The sequence below is a fragment of the Centropristis striata genome, chromosome 20 (assembly GCF_030273125.1).
Source record: "Centropristis striata isolate RG_2023a ecotype Rhode Island chromosome 20, C.striata_1.0, whole genome shotgun sequence".
In the NCBI taxonomy this organism is placed as follows: domain Eukaryota; kingdom Metazoa; phylum Chordata; class Actinopteri; order Perciformes; family Serranidae; genus Centropristis; species Centropristis striata.
In genome coordinates, this window is record NC_081536.1 from 147,501 (window position 1) to 173,989 (window position 26,489).

General features: G+C 39.5%; 1 protein-coding gene across 1 annotated transcript in view; it reads right to left on the bottom strand.

Annotated features, from left to right (window-relative positions):
• Positions 1-26,489, bottom strand: part of LOC131993441 (regulator of microtubule dynamics protein 2) — a 50,252-nt gene that overhangs the window by 16,158 nt on the left and 7,605 nt on the right. Inside the window, 3 exon segments of the mRNA XM_059359352.1 lie at positions 16,726-16,786; positions 18,522-18,624; positions 18,710-18,887. Of these exon segments, the coding sequence (XP_059215335.1) occupies positions 16,726-16,786; positions 18,522-18,624; positions 18,710-18,887 (342 nt within the window).

Below are 26,489 nucleotides of genomic sequence, written 5' to 3' on the forward strand. Positions count from 1 at the left end.
GAAAGGTGATTTAAGTGACTTTGAACATGGTTGTTGGTCTGATTATTTCACAACCATCTCTAGGGTTTACAGAGAACGGTCCAAAGAAAATTATGGCCTGAAATATGTGCCACCAGAAACTGAATTTAAATTATTTAAATGTAAATTTGAATTGCTTAATTTGAATCATTGCAGTGAAAAACTGAATCTGAATTGTAATTTGAAATTTGATTTATTAGTTTCAAATTCAGTTCGCAAAATTAAATTTCAATTTTCTGCGACGAAGATACACAGAGCGCCTCCATGGATGTTTGTTCCTATTGGTTTGTTCCAAGTCACGTGACTTTCAAAGTTCCTGCAGTCAGAACAAAAAACATGGCGGACAGTTCTCAAATTTTTAGTGGAAAAATCGATATTTTGACTTAGTTTAAAATAAATAAATAATAATAAATAAAAATGGATTTTGATCACATTTCTAGCAAATGTTTTATTTTCTAAATCTTCACTCAGTGAATGTACATAATCACCTTGTATGTTGGAATAGCCACGGGATATGACTGGCATTAACTTGCATTGTAGCCAAATCCGTGTCACTTTCACGGAAATTTGAGTGAATCCGTGGTTATTCCACGGATTCCTGTGAGACCAGGTTGCAACGGGAACAGTTTCTGGCTGCCGGGCCTGACTGACTGCAGTCCAGAAGTCAAGTTGTGAAGTTGTGTGAAGGTTGGACAGGAACTGGGCAGCACCTTTCAGTCACACCACCTTTTCTCTGGGTCACTAACAATGAGAAACCAAAAGTAGTTGAAAAACCACCAACACTCAACGTTCTGTAGCGAGACTCCTCATTAAGGCAACGTCAGCAGAGATAAGCCGCTTCGCCGTATCCATCACACTCTAATTAATACAGCGAGGTGGAGCGGTGGGCAGGTGGAGGAAACAAAGAGCGGCTTCAGCTCAGATCTGTAAGTCAGCATGACGCTGTGGGTTTGGAGAGGACAGAGATGATCAAAGTCTTTTCACCGCCAGGCTGCTTTAATCCTGCTGGTACTCTGTCAAACACCACCAGCGACATAAATACCTTTTTATATGAAGGATCAGCGAGTACAAAGGTCATCTCAAAGTGTCGTCTGACATGGTGGTGCTGATGGAATCTGCATCTGTGTGCTGAAGTGTCTGGTATGTGTGAATGGATTTTTAAACAGGGCATGATTTAGCGGTGGGCTCCTGTTCTCTGTAGACCAGGGGTCTCAAACTCAAATTATCTGGGGGCCGCTGGAGGCAGTATCAGTATGACCCAAAAATACACAAAATTATTAAAAAAAAAGACACAAAATGACCAAAAGAACCCTAGATTACTTAAAGAAGAAACAAAATTACCAAAAAAAGACACAAAATTACCAAAAAAAAAAAGTAATTAAAGGGACCTTCCACACACAACACGGTAAAGTGCCATTCATATAAAACTCACATTAAACTTCCATATCAAGGTGGGGGCCACAAAATATCGTCACGAGGGCCACAATTGGCCCGCGAGCCGCCAGTTTAAGACCTATGCTGTAGCGGCTCTCGCTCCTTCTGTCGAGGTGTCTGGATTGTGATCAGCCACAGCATGCCGACACGGTTTACAGCACCAAGAAATAAAAAGGGGCTGAACTACAAGACATAATTAGCAGGTAATTACCAAATAAAGACAGTGTGGAAACAATGATCGCTCAGAAAAACGGGAGATTCGGCTTCAGTTGATTGAGTGTTCCAACCACCGACTGAAAATATAAACGCAAAAAGAAAAAAGATACATAATCCAGCTGCTTGTAATTGGCTGAAACATCATGCAAACATTAATCTTTGTGCTTTCTATCATTATTCCTACTGTGTTGAAAATTAGTGATAAGACAAGTACTAACCACATCCCTTCTAAGTGCCCAGACTATTATCTGCAAAGAAAACAAAGGCACAGATGAATTGTGTGCAACTGTTGCCTAAAAGATCCGTTTATTTTCTTAAGGTAGCGCAGGGCGCGGCCACGCTGCCACCGCTTGGCGCTCGATGAGTGCAGAGCTCCACAACATCACAGAGCAGAGATGCTATCTGTCTGCAGCCCAGCTTCCAATGAAAACACGCTGCTGATGCTAAGGCTTTGGAATAATGAATCAGCAGCCATGACTAAATATGTGCAGCGAGGAAACCAGCCAGGATACTAATGGTTTGTGCTTGGCCACCACAGTTTGATCCAGTTTTGATCTTCTGTCTTTCAAGTGGTGAGAAACTCTCGTTGGCAAAACAGTTTAAACAAAGTGGGAAAATCAAAGAACAGTGGCTAAAACTTCACAAAGAGAGAGAAGAATTCTCACTGTGAGCTGGTGAACTGGATGAGCATTTAACAAGGAAAACACCTGCTGGCTTCTTGCAGTTAGAGCCTGACAGTAAATCAGTATCAGTGTATTAGCTGTCCATAATTTACCCTTATGAAAACTTTTACATAATATGTACTGGAGAAAACGTTTCCTTTTTTTTAATAGTCAGCAATTGAATGAAACTAAACAGTAATAATGTTTATTTAGCTATATATTCTTTATTTTCTCAGTTATCATTTATAGAATTGGCTAAGAATGCAAAACATCTCATCACATATGTGAGAACCCTCACCAACCTGGAGCCCAACTGAGTCCATCTGATGCATCCAATTTTCATTTATTTTATTAAGGTATTTTATTTTTATTTTTTTAATGAGCTGGGGGTGATTTGGTTGTCTTTTTTGTGGTTCTTGGTTCTGATGTACCCTTTAAAAAACAAAAAGGTTGAAAACAGCTGTGGAATAACTTATGTCTTGTACTGATGTTTATGAATGCTAATTTCCAATAAAAATATTATATATAAAAAAATAATGCAATACATTGTTTGCATAATGTATAATAATGCTAAATATTATTTAATAAGTTTTATGTTTGAGAAAGTAGCTCTGTGGCTGCCTTTGCAGAGTGGTGAAAAATAGGTGCACAATACACATAAAAAAGGTCTATTTTTTCATATCAGCTGATAAAAAATGACTATCAGCCACCATATTGGTTATTGGTTTATTTAAGCAGTCTCAAAAATCCCATATTGGTCGACTCTACTTGCAATGTTTATGTATAGTCCTAGCTAACAAAGGTTAGCATGCTAACATGAAAACTAAGATGTTGAACATGGAAAACACCAGCATGTTAGCATGCTGCTAAGTCTTGTGGGTAAATTCATAAAGAATGTCTTGTGCTGCTGGTAGCACCGTGACTTCAGCATCACTTGCAACCACGATCCGCCCGTCTAAATGTCAGATTACCAAAAGATATCGGCTAATTATATCACAGTGAAAACACGCCCATAAAGTCTATTTGCTCTATTTTATGCATCCGATTGCTAAACTGCTGGTTTTACCTTTTATCTGTTAGCTGTTAAACAAAACCAGCAACATCCAGACATCAATTGCATATAATTCAATTTTGCCACAAAATGAAATGTTGGAAAATATGATGGCCATTCAATACATGTGGACAGATGAGAAGATGAATGACTAATGATAAATAATCCTAATGCAATGTTGTAATTAAACAAAAAGGAATAAAATGTGTTTTAATACTGATGAATAAACAAGAAGCTTCTCTTCACTACTTAGGATCACCCACAATGCAACAATTCAATAACAAAACTATGATCTCAACTAATAACAATCTCTCTTCAGTAATTATCCCGTTCACCTCTTTCTATGAACATGCTGTAATAAGCTGATGTGATTAAATGTAATAAATCTTGCGTGGAGGAGACGAGGAGCAGCATACCAGAGACACCAGTAATCAGCCTACAGATCCAGCATTGCCCAGGTGAGGGCTGTGGGACAGATTGCTCAACATTCAGGCAACCGCAACACATTTCTGCTTGCCTCCCATTGGCTTGTTCCAACATTATTCAGCATGTAGCAATCAGGCCGTGTTTAGAAGAATGTGGCTGCAGGAGTGCCAGGCAGCGCTGCAATAATTGGACCAACATACAATAGAGTTGGCTCATCTCAGCACCTGGACTTTCCCTTGTGGAGGTAAACTCAGGTGAATTAGCATTTGCAACAGTTAATCCTCTCGGGTTTTTATATGTATAATAAAAAAATGAACATGTTGCAGGTCGAGCGTGCACGTTTTTACTCTCCTTTCTGTTGTCATTGTGTCAAACAGCAGTGGAGAGGCAGATCAAAAAAGACACAAAATTATTTAAAAAAAGACACAAAATGACCAAAATAAATAAATAAATGACTTAAGCCTCATCACTGTCCATTTTTAAAACTCATCTTAAAACCTATTTTTATTCCTCGGCTTTCAACCGCACACGAGACTCTGCTCTTATTTTAGAGTTTTATGGTTTGCTTTTATTTATTATTTTTTCAATTTAAAAAAAAAAGCAATGCAACTATTTATTTTAGTGTGTATTCCTGTTTTATTTATTTTATTGTTTCTTGTTTGCTTGTTTATGTACAGCACTTTGTTGCGGCTGTGGATGTTTTTAAAGTGCTTTACAAATAAAGTTGAGTTGAGTAAAGAAGAAACAAAATTACCAAAAAAAGACACAAAATTATTTTAAAAAGACACAACATTATTTAAAAAAGACACAATATTACTAAAAAAAGACACAAAATTATTAAAAAAGACACAAAATTATTTAAAAAAGACACAATATTACTAAAAAAGACACAAAATTATTTAAAAAAGACACAATATTACTAAAAAAGACACAAAATAATTTTAAAAAGACACAAAATTATTAAAAAAAAGACACAAAATTATTAAAAACAGAGGAAGAAGAAAGCGAGGAGCGAGCCTGTGAGGAGCTGTGAGGTGTGAAGGAGGTGTAGGAGGTGGAGGAGGAGGTGTGTCTGGCCTCGGGGCCAACCAGCTTGTTGTTTATCCTTTCTTGCTTCCTTCACTGAGCTGAAATACTATCTCTCTCTCTCTCTCTCTCTCTCTCTCTCTCTCTCTCTCTCTCACTGTCAAAAGGCCAGAAAAGGGAAATATCAAGAGGAGGAAGAGGTGGGCGGCAGCAAAACATGACAAGGGAGGGGGGGGGGGGAAGGGGGGGAAGGGGGGGGGGGGGGGTTAATTGCGTAAGGTAAGTCCAGGTTTTGATGGCGGCTCAGTGAAATCCCCCTTTACTCTGCTGGGCAAAAACAAAAGGGCCTGAGTGTCAGCTGCTTGGCGGAAACAGCAGATTGATTTCAGCCTTCAGAATCCAAACATAGAGAGCTGATGGAGACAGACAGGCAGCACTCCAGGATCAGACCTGTACAGGACCAGGAGCAGGAACTCCAGGATCAGACCTGTACAGGACCAGGAGCAGGAACTCCAGGATCAGACCTGTACAGGACCAGGAGCAGGAACTCCAGGATCAGACCTGTACAGGACCAGGAGCAGGAACTCCAGGATCAAACCTGTACAGGACCAGGAGCAGGAACTCCAGGATCAAACCTGTACAGGACCAGGAGCAGGAACTCCAGGATCAAACCTGTACAGGACCAGGAGCAGGAACTCCAGGATCAGACCTGTACAGGACCAGGAGCAGGAACTCCAGGATCAGACCTGTACAGGACCAGGACCAGGAACTCCAGGATCAGACCTGTACAGGACCAGGAGCAGGAACTCCAGGAATCCAGGAGTCTGCTGATATTCACACTCACAATACTAACAAACCACACCGATACTCAGGAAAATATTCAATAATCGATACCATTTTAGATACCACAGGGATAAAAACAAAGACCCCAACATTTAACAGGAATACTTTTATTAACAAGAAAAATGCAACATGTAAAAATGAACAGGTTAAATATTTATAATAAAAAACAGTTGTGTGAAAAAATATATAAATACAATAAACAATAACAATTAGAACAATATTTTGAGGTTGTATGCTGTGCACAATATTAGGCGAGCTTGATAAAAAAAATAACAATAACTTAGATACTTTTGAAAATGAGTATTGTATCCGGAGACAACGTTTTAGTGTCGATACTTTTGACAACCCTAAAACACACAGAGTTCCAGTATTGTGGTTGTTTAATATTCATTCCCTGTCTGTCCATGTCACTGTAATGTATTATTGCACAAAAATAAAAAGTAAAAAAAGGAAGAAGGTCTGGCTATTACCCAACCTATATTTGATAACCAATAAAGTGAGAAATGTCATTTAAAATAATAATAATAACTAGGACTGCGCGCAGTACTGAACGGGCCCTCGCAGTACACGCGTGTCGGGGCATGCTGCCGTCGGGGTTTGTGCGTTACAGGGGACAGTCTAGACCACCCCTATGAATTTCATTGCCTTAAGTGTTATGATTTGGGCACAGTGGCACTTATTAAATTAAACTTCCACCAGAGCGCCACCTAGGGGCCGATCAATAAAACCTTCAAGGGTTATCCTCGGGAGGGCATTGACAATAAGTATACCAAGTTTGGTGTTAATCCGACCAACTGATTTGGAGATATAAAATACTTCAATTTAAAGAGCGCCACCTTGTGGTAATCGGCCAAAATTTTGCAGAGAGCCTCAGGGGTTCATGGGGAAGTAGTAACCTGAGTTTCATGTCATTCAGACACACCAATGTGGAGATATGCAACACTTTGTGTTTTGTGTTGAAAATAGCGCCACCTGCAGGAAGTTGTTATTTAATAACTTGAGTATTCTTTGGGTAATCAAAATTCTTTTAATAACTTTTTGTCATGAGGGTCCATAGATGCTCTGTGCAAAGTTTGGTGCAAAACGATGAAATTGCCTAGGAGGAGTTCGAAAAAGTAGGTTTGCGACATTTCGCGAATTTGCGAAAAAAAACGGTAGGCGAAAATGGGAGTGGCCTATATCACGAGATTCAGCACAACTCAGTGAACGCGTGGATATGAGTTTTTTGAATGTGCGATAAAGTATGTGGGAGTTATTAGCCAAAACACACTTTCCTTTATTATAGCGCCACCTAGTGGTGGAAATTCAGGATGACAATAGATTATAAAATTTTTCACCAGGTGTGACTTATATTTAAAGTTTCATGAGTTTTGGGGTATGTTCAGGCAGTGAAATATGCGATCATTTGGGAAGAAGAATAATAATAATAAATAAACATTCGAAATACAATAGGGACCTCGCAGGTCGTTGCCTGCTCGGGCCCTAATAATAATAATAATAAAAATAAAAATAAAAAGTGTACTGATATCCTTCGGCCATGACAGAACGAGCTGATAGTTTTCTTTGTTCCCACGGTGATGAGAAAGAGTCCTGAAGTTTACTGTGTTTCCATGACGACGGGACAGAGCACAATGCTGCCGTGGCGACAGCGACGGAGACACGTGTTGGAAATTAAAATTGTGTTTGTGGAGGTGAAACTGGCTGGCAGTGCCAGCGCGGCCTGTCTAATCCAGCCTTTGTACCATCGGAGGCCCAACGGAGGGATTTACTGGCTGATTCACACGCTGGATCATTGAAAACACCTATAAACAAAGCCGCCGATACAATCACAGCCGTCAGCCTGCTGAGATTAGACCAACAGGCTCCAGTCTGTCACGAAGCCCCGAGAGACCCACGCAGCATTCCCCCCACTCCCACAGAGAAACACTCACCTCCAGCTTCATCATGTGGTTTACTAGAGAACACCACAGAGAGCTGCTGAAGAATGAAACCTGAGAGCAGAGAAGCAGAGCTGTGTATTCTGACATGCACTGAGAATTTAAAACAATCAGCAGCAGCTCTGGAGTTGGTTGTCAGAAGTATCCATACTCCAAAAAGTATCCATACTAAAATGTTGTATCCTGATACAATACTCATTTTCAAAAGGATCAAGTATCTGAAGCTTGTTATTAGAGCCTCAGGGCAATCTCACCAAGCACTACTGTTATACTGTGGATTTCTTCTTCTTCCTCTTCCGGACGCTTTTCATCCCGCTACTAGTCCTACAACTTGAAGAGTTGCAGGACAAATTATATATCAAAACGTGCGGTTTGATCGGGATCGGTGTGCTATTACTTTTCTCTACAGAATACGAATTTTTCGCGACGTAAGTAGACACAGTAGACACAAGTCTTGTGTATCGGTGTATTAATCCACGTTTCGATAGGTCATATAGTTTTTTATCAATCCCTGTTCAATGACCATGATCATTTTTGGAGAAATTCTGAGATTATAATGGGTGTGTATTGCACGGAATGTTCGTGTCAGAGTGTGTGACATCATCACCAGAGTGTAGAGGGAGAGAAAAAACTGTCAAAAAATAAATTTGAAAACTGCGCTCCAGGCCGCAAATTCCACTCTACAGAAATAATTTATACATAGAAACGTAGGAAAATTAGTCTTCTCCCTCACAATCCTCTGGTAAAGCTGTCAGAGTTATAGTTTGGGCGTAGGACGCACAGATGATCCACCAACACCACCAACAGCCTCATTGGCTCCCATATTAAAAACGCAGGGAGATTTCTGAAAAAAGGGAGATGGAACAGTTTTTTTAGATCGCTCTAACGAAGCTATTTTTTCATTTTTCTTAAAAAAAAAAATCTTATGTAGACGTTCAGGAAGAACTCAGGACGCTCAAAGTGAAGTCAGATCAATGATAGGTATTATGGTTTTGCCAAAAATGCTTTCTGTTTGAGGCCAGAAATTCCAGTCTGTCCACCTCTGGCTGCTGTCACTGTTCAGGAACAGCTGCACTTAATTCTGTTGATTGCTTTGATCTGATTGCCTTTGATGACTGACACACACACACACACACACACACACACACACACACACACACACACACACACACACACACACACACACACACACACACTTTGAGGTTAAAGGGCATAGTTATAAATCTCTGAAGAATCTCATCATAGTGTACACACACCGGCAGTAGCCCCCGTGGCCCTTTCAGAATTTCCCCAGAGGAAATTTTCTAGTTATAGTTGCAGTTTCTTTTTGCACAACTGTTTTTTATTATAAATATTTAACCTGTGGTTCTGTTAATTTTTACATGTTGCATTCTTCTTGTTAATAAAAATATTTCTGTTAAATGTTGGGGTCTTTGTTTTTATCCTGGTGGTATCTCAAATGGTATCGAGTATCGTATATTTTCCTGAGTATCGGTATCGAGTTGAACATTTTAGTATCGTGACAACCCTAATGGAGAAGTACCATAATGTCACAATTACCCTAAAAATAACAGAATTATTCAGTCTAAACTACACTTTTTGATTATATTTAGATTTAAATTAACAGTACAAACAAATCCAATAATCAAAACAAAAATAGTCAAAACAAAAAGCTATAATGTGAAAAGGAGCAGGATGAAGCATAATATGCTTATTTAAACCTTCTCCACTACTCAATTAACACTTTTTCCCCTAAACATACATATTTACAAAAAAATAGAAAATAAATAGATTAAATAAACAAGTACATGAATAATGTATGATTTCTGAAAACAGCTGGTGTAAACTATGTGTTGGAGATGCTCTTTGACACCTCGTCCACTTCTAAAGAGTCCTCATGAACCACTCCTGGGAGAATTACAGGGACCTGGAGCATGACGGAGAGGGAAAGTATGCGTAATCTCTGTGAAGTGATGACTTTTATCACATTCATTCATCACATCAGCTCTTCAAACGGCCTCAGAGAGGCTGAGAGGCTTCTCACTGTCTCAACATCAACAGCTCCTCATATGGGAAAGCTTTGGTTATTTACTGTAATCCTGGGCTCTATGATAACAGTCTGAGAGTTTTCACTTTAGCAGCTACACAAATAAAAAAACTAACAGAATGAGTTTCATAGTTTCTAAACTTGTGTTTAAATACAATATGCCAGGCGTGTTAGATCAGGGGTCTGAAACTCTAATTACCTGGAGGCAGTATCAAAATGACCAAAAATAGACACAAAATTACTAAAAAAAGACACAAAATGACAAAAAAATACACAGAATGACAGAAAGAAATCTAAATTACTTTAAAAAAAAAAGAAACAAAATGTCCAAAAATGACACAAAATTACTAGAAAGGACACAGAATTAAGGTCAAAGCGAGCATCAGAATGAGGAAGAAAGGTGATTTAAGTGACTTTGAACGTGGTTGTTGGTCTGAATATTTCATAAACTGCTGATCTAACAAACATCTCTAGTGTTTACGGTCTGAAACAGGAAATATCCAGAGAGCCTTCAGAGAGGTCAGAGTTCAGAGGTCAGACCGGTTCAACAGGAACTCTAATTACCACTCGTTACCACTAACTGCATTATGGGGACACATTTAATTGAGCACAAGCTTTATGAGCCCCAGAAGACAAATCCAGTGCTTCAGTAGTACACAGTAGTACAAAATAGTACACAGCTAGTACACAGCTAGTACACAGTAGTACACAATAGTACACAGTAGTACACAGTAGTACACAGTAGTACACAGTAGTACACAATAGTACACAGTAGTACACAGTAGTACACAGTAGTACACAGCTGGAGCCGCTGGGCCTTTTATAGAACAACTGTGTATTTAATAAGACAGAGAGTCTCTTCACCTGTTGAGCTGAACTTAAACATCTCTCACTGATAATGTATTAACTCACTGATAATGTATTAACTCACTGATAATGTATTAACTCACTGATAATGTTTCACTCACTGATAATGTATTAACTCACTGATAATGTTTCACTCACTGATAATGTTTCACTCACTGATAATGTATTAACTCACTGATAATGTTTCACTCACTGATAATGTTTCACTCACTGATAATGTATTAACTCACTGATAATGTTTCACTCACTGATAATGTTTCTCTCACTGATAATGTATTAACTCACTGATAATGTTTCTCTCACTGATAATGTTTCACTCACTGATAATGTATTAACTCACTGATAATGTTTCACTCACTGATAATGTATTAACTCACTGATAATGTTTCTCTCACTGATAATGTATTAACTCACTGATAATGTTTCTCTCACTGATAATGTATTAACTCACTGATAATGTTTCTCTCACTGATAATGTTTCACTCACTGATAATGTATTAACTCACTGATAATGTTTCACTCACTGATAATGTATTAACTCACTGATAATGTTTCTCTCACTGATAATGTATTAACTCACTGATAATGTTTCTCTCACTGATAATGTTTCGCTCACTGATAATGTATTAACTCACTGATAATGTTTCACTCACTGATAATGTATTAACTCACTGATAATGTTTCTCTCACTGATAATGTATTAACTCACTGATAATGTTTCTCTCACTGATAATGTTTCACTCACTGATAATGTTTCACTCACTGATAATGTATTAACTCACTGATAATGTTTCTCTCACTGATAATGTATTAACTCACTGATCATGTATTAACTCACTGATAATGTTTCACTCACTGATAATGTATTAACTCACTGATAATGTTTCTCTCACTGATAATGTTTCACTCACTGATAATGTTTCACTCACTGATAATGTATTAACTCACTGATAATGTTTCACTCACTGATAATGTTTCACTCACTGATAATGTATTAACTCACTGATAATGTTTCACTCACTGATAATGTTTCTCTCACTGATAATGTTTCACTCACTGATAATGTATTAACTCACTGATAATGTTTCCCTCACTGATAATGTTTCACTCACTGATAATGTTTCACTCACTGATAATGTTTCACTCACTGATAATGTATTAACTCACTGATAATGTATTAACTCACTGATAATGCATTAACTCACACAAAAAACTCAAAGCCTCACAAATAAATACAGAGATAAAGTTATTGAACTGTGAATTGTTATTATATAACATGTTCATATCCAGGTTGGTCATAAACAGTAATTAGATTCTAATGGAGATGTGCAAAACTGGTTCAACACAACAGAGTGTGTGTGTGTGTGTGTGTGTGTGTGTGTGTGTGTGTGTGTGTGTCATCGATCTTAAAACATCTGAAGTTTTATAATAATGGTTTTGGTGAACACCCAATAATACCTGCCTACCTGCCTTGCGAGGACTTTAGCCAGCTTTGTGTTGGAGGAATGAAGACGTGAGTCAGCAGGCGTTGTTTGATTATATTATTATTATTATTATTAACACGAAGGAAACATTTAGACTGCAAGCAGAAGTGGCACAAATGTGACTCAGATCTTATTGATTTATTAGTGTGAACAGCACAAATCACATGGAACCAGACTTTTTCTAATCAGACCTGAACCATGGGATGTTTTTTTAGCAGTATCACAATGACCAAAACAAAAAGACACAAAATGACTAAAAAACCCACAAAATGACAGAAAAAAAAACAAAATTACTTAAAAAAGACACAAAATTACCAAAAAAGTCACAAAACTACAAAAAAAAGACACAAAATGACCAAAAAAAGACATAAAATTATTTTTAAAAAAGACACAAAATTACATTACATAACATTGCCACTTCTTCCGCTTCCACTGTACGACGCTGACTTTGTGTTTGTGTTAAATGTGATAAATAAACAACAAACATTGTGTCAGCTGCATCCAACAGCTGTTTCCTGCTTGTGATGAGGACACTGTGGCCTCCGCTTTCATTTTCTCAAAACTTTCACAAAGAATCTAATTATTTGTTTTAGTCACATAATTCCATCCACCCATTTCCCCCCGCTTATCCGGGGCCGGGTCGCGGGGGCAGCAGGCTAAGCAGGGCGTTCCATATATATTTTTAAAAAGCTGTTACAAAAATCCCAGTTTTTACAGCTTAAGGTAAATTAGGTTCAAGACCTTTAAGATGTTTTTTTAACGCCACTCAAAATTTAAGACCAGTCTGACAATAAGCAAACTGAATAAATCAATAAACACAGTGACATCGATTACTTCTGGTTTGGGTTCGTGTTTGTTGAAACATAAAACATGAATTTTGTGATGCATGGCGGATATGAACTTGATGAAATACATGCTGCTTGTTGGTGATTTTTTTGTTACATTACAAAAACTAAACTAAAACTAAGCATTTTCCCAAAAATAAAAACTAATCAAAACTAGCAAACTCACTCTAAAAACTAATAAAAACTAACTGAATTTGAAAACAAAAAATCTCAACGAAATTAAAACTAAAACTGATGAAACATCCAGAACTATTATAACTTTGCTCTGCATGAATCGCTTTGATTCACATCGTGACACTTTGAAAAACGTTTTCATAAAATGCACAGATTCTCGTACGCAGTGTAAAATCCTTTATAGATAAAAAGCATCCATTCAAACCAAGTGAAACTAGACTTCACTGGAGTAGAATCAGAGTAGAAGCCAATGAAAGCATCTATTCACATGGAGAGTATCTGAGCAGGAACTGACTGGCAGCTACTGAACAACTGCTGCCAAACTGTGACCAGCTGGGCGGCATTCAGGAAAACAGGTGACAACTTTTCTCACGGCATGGCTGCACTGAGTAAACAGTTACCTCAGACATAAACTTCCTTGCAACAGTGTCTGGCAGCGTCCCAGCCGGCCTCCTCCCTCTCACAGCGGCTTTAGCCTGTCCATTCAGTTTAGACTGCGTTTCTGCTCGGTTTAAGAATCTTACAAATTCCATTAGTGGATATAGGATTAAGCATTAAGCTTTCTTAAAGCTGTTGCTCTTAATTAACTAAACAAACACGGCCTTCTATTTCACTTGACGTCTCGAGTGCTGCGGTATGTGCATGAGCTAATGCTAATCATTCCCTAACGAAGAGAGCAAACAGGGCCGCTGGCTCCAGCTCGCCTCCGTTTCCATTTGAGAAGTTCACACGCGTGTATACAGAAAGTAACCACATGGGCTCGATTACACAGGACACTCATTCAGGGCAGTAATTAACGGTAACAAATACTGCACTGGGGAAACTATTAGTATTACGTAGACTAGCAAGCGCAGTCCGCTGTCTGCTGAAGGACTTTATATTTGCTCTGGGCTCAATGTTGAACACAAACCAACAGGGCTTTGCATCATGCAGCAGATTCTGCAGTTGTTTTCAAACCCCGGCAGTTGCACGCTGACCTGAGAGCTGCATCTGGAGCAATCTTCATCTTTCTACCCCAGCCGTGGATTCCATGAACGATCAGCAGTCAAGTTTTGACACGAGCAGTGTTTCAGATGAGGAATGCACCACTGGGGCCTGCACCGATACAGAGGGAGTCATGCCACCAGGCCCACTCTGCACAACTAATTAAAAGCAAGGGGATTTTTCCCTGAGTCACAGAGCAGCCGGGGAGGTATACCGGGGGGACGGTTCTCCTGGTTCCCTTTGTCTGAGAATCACCTACGGCGGCGAAATTCCCCTTCACCTAATGTTAAAGGACTCACTGAGGGAATACCAGCCAGCTGAAGTGTCCAAATAGATGTAACAAAATGTCTTATACGTTGTTTTCTGTTCAGACATAGACCACAGACAAGAAAACAGTACATGACCTGCAGACAAATGTAATGAGCTAACACAACTCCACAATGCCTTGGCACCAAATGTACCAGCAGCTTTGCCCTGGAGGCACTAAATATGTACAGCTCGTGCTGTGAAACAACTATCAACATAAAGCAGCTGCAATAACTGAGGACATTTCTAACATTAGTCCGGATAACTGTCAGTCTATCTGAGCCAAGCTACCCGGGGTTGTGTTTACATTCCTCCAGCTGCATGTGATGCTATCAGGGGGTGAGGGGTGATCAGCAGGAAGGAGGTGTTTGGGGTAAGCTGCTATTATCTCACATGCATGTCTGAGAATCATTGAGCAACACTCCTTCATTTGGAAAAAAGATGTGATTTTCTTTGCATTTTCCAGCCTGTGTTGGTTTGGTACAACGAGTAAACAGACATAATTTACATTCAATTCACTCCCCTCAGCCCTGCAGGTTCACGAGATGTTTCTCTGGATTTAGAGAGTAAACACTAAGAACGGCTGCAGGCCGACACGTCACTCAGACGTATGGCCCCCAACACCTCCAGCTGGGGAAAGTACCGGAGTCTTTGATTCTGTCTCATAGCATTTACTGAAACAGTTAAAAAAATAAAAAAAGTCAACCATAGGTGATTAACATGATGGGGCCAAGTGGCAACATCCGGCCAATGCAGAAGTGTTTTTTTAAACCTGCATTTTTTTATTGAAGCCAGCAGGGGGCGACTCTGCATGGTCCAAAAAGGAGTGCAACTGTATAGAAGCCTATGAGAACATGACACTACTTACGTCATTTATTACCTCAGTAAACGTTTCTCTAATGAGTTGATGGTCTCAATTGCAAGTTTCCAGTCAGTGTTGATGTTCATTATGTAAGTTATGGTCCCACTTAGTAAAATAGATGAGACAGAAATGCGTGGCTACCTTGTGATTAACACATTTTTATCTTTGACCAATTCAGTGTGTTTTCAGTTGTTTCAGTGGTTCTTGTTCAGTATCCTGTTGTACTAAAATGCACACTCAGGCAGGGCTATTCAGTTATAAATTCTACTGGGCCAGATTTGGAATATAGCTGGGTCAGACATTTGCAGCAACCAATAATCAGCAATGACACATTTAAAACCAACACACATTACACTTAATGTTATGAAAAAGAAGCATGTTTATTCATTTTTTCCTTTTTAAATTTTGAAATTGGTCACATCTGACACAAGCACATCTTTATGTGTTTATCTGTGGCAAGAATGTCAGGGGCACATATTTTAATAGCAGATGTCACACTGGTTTTAGTTTTTTCATCATTTTTTTATCGCCTCATCCTCGTCAGCCAGCATCCAGTCGTTCACAGTTTCAGTCTGTGAACGACCTGTTTTTGCATCACCGCACCATCGTGGTACAGCTCCGGTTATAAGATGCAATCAAAGTTTGTAAAAGTACGGCAACGAACTCTTTGCAAATTAAACATTAAACGCTGCCACCTGCCACCATTGGGAATTCATTCACACACTGATGAACGCAACATTGAGAGCAATTAGGGGTTCAGTATCTTGCTCAAGGACACTTCCACATGTGGGCTGCCATGGTCGGGGATCGAACCACCAACCCTCCGATCGATGGACGAACGCTCTACCAACTGAGCCACAACTAGGCAACAGCTGACTCCTTAAAGCAGACCTAATTAAATGGTGTGGGCCATATGGTAAATATGGTAAATATGGTAAATGGACTGCACTTATATTGTGCTTTTCCAGTCTTTACGACCACTCAAAATGCTTTACACCACAGATGGCGCTCATTCACCCATTCAAACACTGGTGGAACTCATTTATACACCAATGAACGCAGCACCGGGAGCAATCTGTGATTCAGTATCTTGCCCAAGGATACTTTGACATGTTGACATGGTCAGGGATCGAACCACCGACCTCCTGATCAACGGGAGACCACATTACCAACTGATCCATAGCACCAACCCCAAAGTGGGAGGTTGGGCCACCATTTGAACAGGTCTGCCCAGAGGAGTCAGCTGTGGGCCAAGTGGCCCAGGCCAGGTTTTTTACACCTTGCAAACCAAGTTATCTAGCAAGTGACACTAAAAATGCCAAACTCCAGGCTTCAAAACTGTAGTTCACAAACCCGTGGTTGAGGTCATGGTGACTTATTTCATCCAGTCTTTGGATAAAGCTCTACATTAGCAAATCACATGCCATAAAAATGTGTCTTGAAGTAAAGTTGATTGATTTGCTTTTGAATTGACAGCTTTAAAGACTGAATTGAACAGAACAAAAGAAGCGTTTTTTAACGTGGAAGAACAATGTAAACCTACCATTGATGACAGTCGGCACATGTCGGGTTCAGGCTCACTGCCTCCTCACCAACTTTCTTCCCTGAGAGGAAAGAAAAGACAGACAAAAGATAATGATGCTTCCCTGGAACACAAGCTCAATTCAGCCAGGATGTTCTCACACAACAAAAGAAGTGAGCATGGATTAGTGGAGTCACGCTGTGTGTTGACTGAGAAAACATAACAGGATATACATGAGTCAAGAAACATCACTGGGCACTAGATTAAAGCAATGAAAACATAAGTGATACGAAATGCAATCTAATAAGAGAGCTCAGGTTTAAATCCTTCATCACTCTGTGGAAAGTGTCTCATTCCAGCAGCTCTATTAATATCTCAATGAATGTTAAATATGATGCCCTGCTGCTTTAAATATCCCCGTCTCTAACAATGTCATATGATTTGACACAGGTGTCTTTGCGGGAAGCACCTGGTCGGCTCTGATTAGAGGCACATTGATGAGAAAGGATTACAGAGAAACAGGTCAATCCAGTCTGAACTCCGGTGGAATCACAAAACAGCCTCTGTTTGAGGAAAAAGCATTATGGTCTACAGTACAAAGTCTTAGTGTAACACAAGACAAGCACGGGAAGTTCTTGTACCCTGCTTTTATAGCGCCTGTAGGAGATCAATGAGAAAAACGCTTTGTCAACACAAAGATGACTTTAAGACTGTCGTCTTTGTTGAGTGCAGAACCTGTTTACAGTACAGAGTACACATTCTGGATCACAACTTCATGCTGATGAATCGGTGCAAACGGACCAAAACACCGTTTATCACATGAGACGGCTCTAAAGAAGACTCAATGACCAAACTATCCATAAAGGGCCACGCTGCTGCAGGTTTCTGCTCCAACCAATCAAGAGCACACAGATAGATAGATAGATAGACGGATAGATGGATAGATGGATAGATGGATAGATGGATAGATGGATAGATGGATAGATGGATAGATAGATAGATAGATTACATGGCCCTTTCTGGAATAGTGTGGACATGCCTGCTCAACGGTGTCAGATGAACGTTTGGTAAATTGTAGTACGACTAGAAAAATTTAAAGAACAAAAAATCTTGTGCAGGCAGTGGACTTGTCTCAGTGCAACTAAGAAACATTCTCTTTGATTAACAGTGTAAGATTTCACAAAGTTTCTCCAATTATGTTCATCTGGAACAGCACAAAGTAATAAAGACTTTAAACCCAATCCTCAAATGTGCACATTGCTCAACATGCACAAGCTGTACAGTATTTCTATCTGTACATTATTTCTAAATGTAATTTATATGTGCAATATTCTCTGTGCAATGGTCAATATCTATATTATTGTATATAATGTTCTTAAAGTTTTTATTTTATTTTCGTTTTAATTGTCAATACTTTTTATATTTCTACTTGTTGAAATTGTAAATTGTTAATACTTTATTATGTTTTTACTTGTTTATTTGCTAATACCTCTCTTATATTTCTAGTGTATACTGCTGTTTACCATTTATGGTTTTTTTGCTATGCACTTTGCTGCTATGACTCTTGAAATGTCCCCGCTGTGGAACTAATAAAGTCAAATGTTGATCTTAAGGTGATGGTTACCATATATAGATATATATCTATAGAGGAGTTATTCATTTAGCATCAGCACTTCTATCCACCTGTGTGACCATGTGGGCGTGTTGTGGTCAGGTGCATTGTCGGCACATTGCTTTCTTGATGCAGCAGCAGTTGCTACATTGACCAACAAAAATCTGGTCTAAAGTCAATGGCGCAGTATTTTGGTATAGGTCACCTCTTTCTGCGTGGAGCTTCTTCTCCTCCAGAGTGGCGCTGACGTCATGAACATCACTGAAGGCTCGGATTAGCCGCCAAAGAAAAGTCGAGTTCTCTCCAAACTAGAAGAGAACATCAAAGTGTTTAGAAACACTGTTCTGTTGTGAGCTGCAGGATTCATAAATCAACTGGACATAAGCAACACACCTCCTCTCTCTGCTCCAACAGGAGCTGCAGCGAGTCCCGTTTGTCAGATTCGGTACCATGATGCAAATGGTCGATCTTCTCAAGTAGGACGCAGAGTTTATCAGCTGGTTGTTCTTCATCCCTCTGTTCTGCATCACTTTGCTCTTCTTCCTCAGAGTCAGTCAATGCAGTCATATACCTGAAAGCATATAGAAACAGGACCAGGTGTTGGTGAAAAGGTGCACCTTCAGTGCGCTGTCAGCAAGTGCAATTAAACTTTAACAACGTGGATTAGAAAGTTGAGCCGAACACCTCGTGGTGCAGACTGTCTCCATCCTGCCATCAGCAGTGAGGTGATTTTGGCCTCAGGCGTCATCAATAAACAGTCTGAATGTTGCCAGATTCACTGAATAGCAAGACGATGGCCTGAGTCCCAGTATCTCCTTCTATAACCATCTTCCACTTGTGAGGTGGAATGAAAACACCTCTGCACACAAATTTTTTCAGATCAATCAAAATCCTGTCTTAACGAGCATTTTTACAAGCCGTTTTTCTGCCAGCTGGTGATTAGCGAGGATCAGTCTTCACTGCCTGTTTACACATAAATGGGAGCGGGTTTGTTTACATAAGTAGGTCACTTAATTGTTTATAAATACTGGCTGTTAAGAAAGTCTTGACGTCTTAACGTGGATACCTAAAGGCTTTTCCACCAACACAGGGAGGCTTGTTTGTCAGGGCACGCACACTCGCATTAGATGTTTTATGGTGCCCTTTCAACTACTGTAAGTATGTACAAACACCCTGAGCTAACACTTAAGGAGCAGCAGTAAAAAAAGAAAAAACTATATTAATGATATAGGTAAAAATGAAAGACATAGGCGAGGGTGAAAATATGAAAAGCCTCCATTAAGTGTTGGCAGCGGCTGCATGTGCGTCATTGGTGGTTAAGGGAATATTTTGGTTCTGGAGGGATGTGTCGGAGCGGGCCACAGACTGAAACACCGTGGACCCAGCAGGTGCCTCGAGCCGGAGGCTGCTTCCTGACTCCACCCACAACACACACCTTCACCCTGCTGTGATTACAGGGGTAATGTGGGGCCGTCTGAGCTGGAGAGATTCTGTCAAGAATAAACACAAGTGAAGCCGCAATGGTGCGCTGAGATGAAGGAACTCTGTCCTATTTATCAGAAAACAATGTTATGTTGACTTTAACCATCATGTGCATTCTAATGTAAATGAACTAAGCAGCTTTAACCTTCTGGAGTCTCCAAAAGCTCCAAATAATCCTTCTTCATCACCTCCAGACTAGAAAACAAAGCAGCGTGGAGCCCTACTGTACATTTACCTCTAAAGTTCTGGCTGTAAACTCCATGAGGCCAGTTTCAGTTTGATGATGATATACCAAGTAAAACTGGAGACAAGCTCAAATAGATTTAGTATCAAATGATAGAACTGGATGGAACCCTCTTATATGGTAGATTTGACACCTTTGGTCACATTTGCAACATTTAAAATTATTTGAGCATGATAGTGTTTAAAAAGTGAAAAAAAGATTCAAAATCACATTTTATGTTGGACTAAAGGACTGAAAAGGACACAAAATGACCAAAAAAAGACACAAAATGACCCAAAAAAAGACACAAAATTACCAAAATTGTTATGTTAAACACACAAAAAACAAATAAAATAGAGTCCCACTAGAATAAAGACCAGAGTTGGATGACAGGATCACACAATCACAAGATCACATTTTTGTTGGTTTTTCTTTGTTCCTTTGGTTCTAAATGTTGATCCAGTAAGTCAGAATAAAAAACAATTATTATCAGGTCATATAGGTGAGGTTGTGCTGAAAAAATATATACCAACATGGCATTTAAACATGTTTTAGTGGTGTATACAGGCAGGATGATAAGGATTAAAAAATGGACTAAATAGCTCAAGACTCCATAGAGTTAAAGCGGCTATATCCAATAGTTTTCTATAAAACAATGAATAACATGACTTCATGAACCTCTGCACTTCCCCTGAGCTCTGAAGAGCAATTCACCTTATTTATTAATTCTTTTGGTTTTAAGCCCCAAACAATACTGCCTTACTGCATGTCCAGCACAAAACCACAGAGACAAACTTAGCAACCTGCTGGTGAAAACAGAGCTAAAAGGAGAGTGAGTACAATGCCGCTCTGTGTCTTCTGGGCGGGTAAATAAACAACCGTAACCAAAACCCCCAAGAGGCCAAAAACAGAAGTCAATGGTTTAAAGTGAGCGGCTGTCTGTTCAGGGTCCTGGAGAGAATTAACTGCCAGCTCGACACCTGCAGCAAACACAGTCAGAAGTGGACTCACCGCTACTCTTTTATTATTTGTAAATAAAATATTGTGTTATCTTCTTTATAAAATAACACATTCTCCCTTTGTTCAAAAAAGATAAAATAAACTAAATAGTTCAAGATCGCCAAGACCAGTTTGAAGGAGGCATTGGCCAATCATTTAAATCAGGGGCCTCAAACTGGCGGCCCGCGGGCCAATTGAGGCCCTTGTGACGATATTTTGTGGCCCCCACCTTGATATGAAAGTTTAATGTGAGTTTTATATGAATGGCACTTTACCGTGTTGTGTGTGGAAGGTCCCTTTAATTACTTTCTTTGGTAATTTTGTGTATTTTAAAAAAATAATTTTGTGTTGTTTTTTTTAAAAATAATTTTGTGGGTTTTTTTTGTAATTCTGTGTCTTTTTTTGGTCAATTTGTTTCTTTAAGTAATGCAGTTTTTTTCTGTCATTTTGTGTCTTTTTTTGGTCATTTTGTTTCTTTAAGTAATGCAGTTTTTTTCTGGTCATTGTGATACTGCCTCCAGCGTGCCCCAGGTAATTTGAGTTTAAATATTTGAAGCCCTTCGGTATATAAAGTAAGAACTCTGGTTGTACTTCATGCACATCCAGCAGCTTAGCAGAAAACGGTGAATCAATGTTACTGTAAAAGAAACCAGACTTTACAGTATCTTTATTTTAATCTCCATCAGTGTTTATACCGTCATTTTGAGATCCAAAGCCAAAGAGAGCCGAGAGCCAATCCCCTTCTGTGCACTAACCCCAGAGTAAACCCTCACCGCAGGCAGGGCTCAAGCCATTGATTGGCCAACACACCCTGGCTTAGAAACATCTGAATGTGTGTGTGCTTCTGTGTTTACTCTGACTGTTGTGGTCGTCTTTTTGTCTGGCCGCACCATATTACAGAGAGCCGCCTCGCAGCTTTTAACTGCAGCAATATAGTCACATTACTGGACTTGTGTCATTCATTCATTCCATAATTCATTCATCCTTTTGTCCTTTTATTCATTCAGCAGTCCTTCCCTCCTCCCTGCAGTTATTGACTCAGTGAGCTGCAGAGTACTGAGTGATCAGCGCATTCCTGTCACGCCATCACGGCTCATGAATCACTGGAGTTGAAAGAAAAAGAAGCTAAGGATCTATTTGTATGACTGTGTGTGTTTATGTAATGTATATCTGTTTGTGCAGGAGACATGATTGTCCCTGCAGTGTTACTAGTAGCGCACCGCTCTGAAAGAACAAGTCTAAATATTGTTATTAGCATTTCAACACTGACTAAGTAGATCATTTACCAGCAGGAGCTTCTAGTTTGTTATGGCAGAAAAAATGTCTTCTTATGAGCAAAAAACAACAGAAAACTTGTGGCTTTGTGGTTTGTGACTAGGTTATAAGAGTTTTGAATTTTTCATTAGTTTTAATTTCGTTGTCAATTTTTGTTTTCAAATTCAGTTCGTTTTTAGAGTGAGTTTGCTAGTTTTAATAAGTTTTTATTTTTTGGGAAAATGCTTAGTTTTAGTTTAGTTTTTATTAGTTTTAGTGTTTAGTGTTTTTTTGTAATGGGGTATTTGTTGGGTGCGAGATTACAGACATGATTACACATTTTTATAATTTAAATCACATAAAGTATATTAAGAAGTTAAAATAACGGTAAAATGCTGCAAATGCATCAAAATAACCCAACAAGAATTTATCTTATTTATTTATTTAACAATCTGAGTGAGTCCATTCTGCATGACGAGTACTTTTTCTTTTGTTACTTTTAGTACATTTTGTTGCTGGTACTTTTGTACTTTAACTTCAATAAGTTTTGAATGCAACAGTTTGATGTCACAACATCAAGAAGTAGGAATCTTGGCATTATTGCCATATGCATTTTTTTTTTAACCATTTAAAAAAATAAACCCGTATTATTGTGAGCGATACGGCACACAATGGGCAAAATCCTTCATAAGGCTTCTTAGAGATGAACCATTTCAACATATTAGAGGTAAAACAATCCCAGAATTATAAGCAAAACTCAACATACCAAGTCAGTGTAACAATAGATAAATCTGGATCAATGTATCTATTTAATGACCAACAATCCAACATTATCAATACAAAGTCAAAATATCAATACATGCCATCTACTTTATTTTGAAATTCCCACTTCCTATTCATTTCTTACATTGAAAACAACAGATTGTTTTTCATTCAAATATCTGGAAGAGCTAATTAATAAAATAGTGAAATCGTATTTTAGTGACTAATTTTGTTAAATGGGCGTATGACATCATCTCATATCATTAACCCTTAATAGGACACTCAGTGAAATACTTGCAAATTCCAAATTTCAACCCTAGAGAATATTGGAGGATATTACACACAGACTGTGGAATGTGGAAAAAAACAAGCGGACCCGGGGGAGGGGGGTAATATTTAGAGAAAAAAGTTTACGAGATTAAAGTGGCAAATCTACGAGAAACAAATGCGCAGATTTATGAGATTTAAAGTGGTGAATCTGCGAGAAAAAAAGTTGTTTTTTTCCCGCCATTTTCTCGTAAATCTGTGACTTTTTCTGCGCAGATTTGCCACTTTAAATCTCTTTAATCTGCAACTTTTTTTCTTGTAGATTTGCCACTTTAATCTAGTAAATTTGCAACTTTTTTCTCTTAATATTCCCCCTTCATACTTGGCCCTAATATGCCGTCAGGTTCTCCTGGTACAAGTCATTGAAGATTAACTCTGTTTGTACGAATGTTTCTTGCAGATTTTTTTTCTAAATTTTTCATTTTTACATTGGAGGTCCAGGTCAATAAAGTTAATATTATTATATTATTATCATCCTGATTGGTCAGATGTCATGGTGTCTGTGACGTAGCCTGATCTTTGCTGATTATCTGGAATAAATCCATGAGGTTCTACCACCAAACAGAGAGACATGGGGACCCATTGATATCCACTGAAGTTACCAAATATAAATCTTCGCCCAATAAAGGCTCAAACTGAATCATCAGACTTTGTGATAACAAATATCATATTGTGTAAAGAACTGATAGTGTTGTGGTTAATCTTGTGATCTTGTGCCAGAATCAATGAATGTTTTGCTTGTATAAAACTCTGCCAACTGCAACATTTGGTTTTATCTTCCACTTTGTATTCAGAGAAACAGGACAATACGTCTGCCAAGCTGTGCTCCACCTCGTAGCGCTCTGCAGTAAAGTGTGTCCGTGTGGAGGAGATCAGCCATTCAGACCTCAAGGGGCAATGAAGGGATCTCTCAATAGAGCTTAGCAATGGTGGTCTCCACGGTTACACCGTTCAAAACAAACGGCAGTTACCATCCCAACATCACCAGGCCCTGGAACACGCAGGACCAGCTGATTCAGCCTGTCGCCCTGGAGACAGGACCAATGAGAGCCTGCTGCAACAATGGCTGGCTAGCTGGCTGGCTGGCTGGCTGACTGACTGACTGACTGACTGGCTGACTGACTGGCTGACTGGCTGACTGACTGACTGGATGACTGACTGACTGACTGACTGACTGACTGACTGGCTGGCTGACTGGCTGGCTGACTGGCTGACTGGAGGGAGTCCAGTGCTGTATTCTCTCTGGGCAGAGACTCTTTAGAAGTTAACTAACTTCCTCCTGATGCAGCTGCAGCAGCTCGCTCTAACTCTAACCGTCTGTTGTGGTAATTAATGCACGCGGAAACACATGTGAGTGAAAAAATAACCAGTTATTCAGGTCGTTCATTTGTTACAGGCACATGATGACACGTCATGTCAAAAATGAATGCAGTAATGAATGTTGCATGTTTATGCCATTGCAATAGTTTGAATTCTACCCGGAGACCGTAAATAGCATTTCCCTCTGGATGTTGTAACACGATGTTCCTAAAATAGCAAGAGGAAGAAACTAAGGGTTCTACAAACTGTTTACAAACGGCATGTGACGGGCGATAAATCTGATGGGACGGGATGACAACGCGTTCAGAGAAACGAAACTCGGGAAACGAGTAAGAAACAGAAAATAAATATTAGAAAGTAGGGACGCCGTGGTTCAAGATTTGATTCAATTTTCACTTTAAACACTTTTTTCAGCACTAAAGTGTACACAGCACTAAGTCATTGTAAGAATATCAAGTTTAAATGGTAAATGGTAAATGAACCTGCACTTATATAGCTCAGAGACTGTATTCATCCACCAATTCACCCACACATTCATCCTGGTGGCAGAGGAGGCCCTAAACGGTGCCACCTGCCACCATTGGGAATTCATTATCACAGCAGCAATCTGGGGTTCAGTATCTTGCTCGAGGATACTTGGACATGTAGCTGCCATGGTCAGGGATCGAACCAGCAACCCTCCGATCGGGGGGCAACCCGCTCTACCAACTGAGCCACAGCCGCCGTGTGAGTCGAGCTTTCTTCAGACTAACTGCGATTTCTCATCTTGTAAACAAAGACGTGGTCCGTTTGCATCTTCAAACTGGTTTAAGCTCGTGCACAGGACCAGACAAGAATAACTGGAAACTGACCAAACTCCAGTCTATAAAATGTCAGAAATAGTGAAAAATGTTCATCCCATTTTCTCAGTCCAAGGTAAACCTAAAAGCCCTTTCCATACTACATTTCCGCAAAAGTGCGGCAACGAGCTCCGCCTCAGGGACATCCATCCTGATTCCCCAACAGCATCATATTGGCGTCCCCAGTCTGCGAATTCACATTTCAATCCAGCATTGCCGAACAAAGTGTGAGGACACGGTAGTGATGTGTAACAGTCAAGTCAATTTTATCTATACAGCCCAAAATCACACATCACAGATTTGCCTCAAAGTGCTCCACAGACTGAACGACAGGACATCCTCATCCTTCACCCTCACATGGGCCAAAACTCCTCAAAAACCCTTTTAACAGGGAAAAACTCCTCAAAAACCCTTTAAACAGGGAAAAACTCCTCAAAACCCCTTTAAACAGGGAAAAAAGAAGAAGAAACCCAGAGCAGCAGCAATGCAATAAGCAACCTTCGGCAGCGAGGTCAGAGACAGTTAGAGGTCAGAGACAGGTAGAGGTCAGAGGTCAGAGGTCAGAGGTCAGGGCGACCAGGCTGGCTGAGGACATCCCAGCTCAGCCTGTCTGCTGTCTGCACGCTATACATTGTCACAACTGAATCCATGTGTTTGTTTGTGTGAAAGCCTTTTATTGAGGATGAATCTGAGGATCCAGATGTGAACGTCTGCGGAGCGGCACGTACCGTGATGTCACAGGGAAGTTGCTCTAAAGCTTTTAATCACAAAGCAGACAATGAGCTCCTTTTCTCTTTCTAAACATTTCTGTGAGAGGTGATCAGGCTTGCCCGTCACCAAACAAACTTCTGCTTAAATCAACAACTATCTAATGTCATAAATGCTATTTTTTTGGACGAGGAAAAGAGAAGCGCTAATGTCCTTGAGCTACAGCGACGTGCTGTGAATAAACTGAGTGGGAACTGTT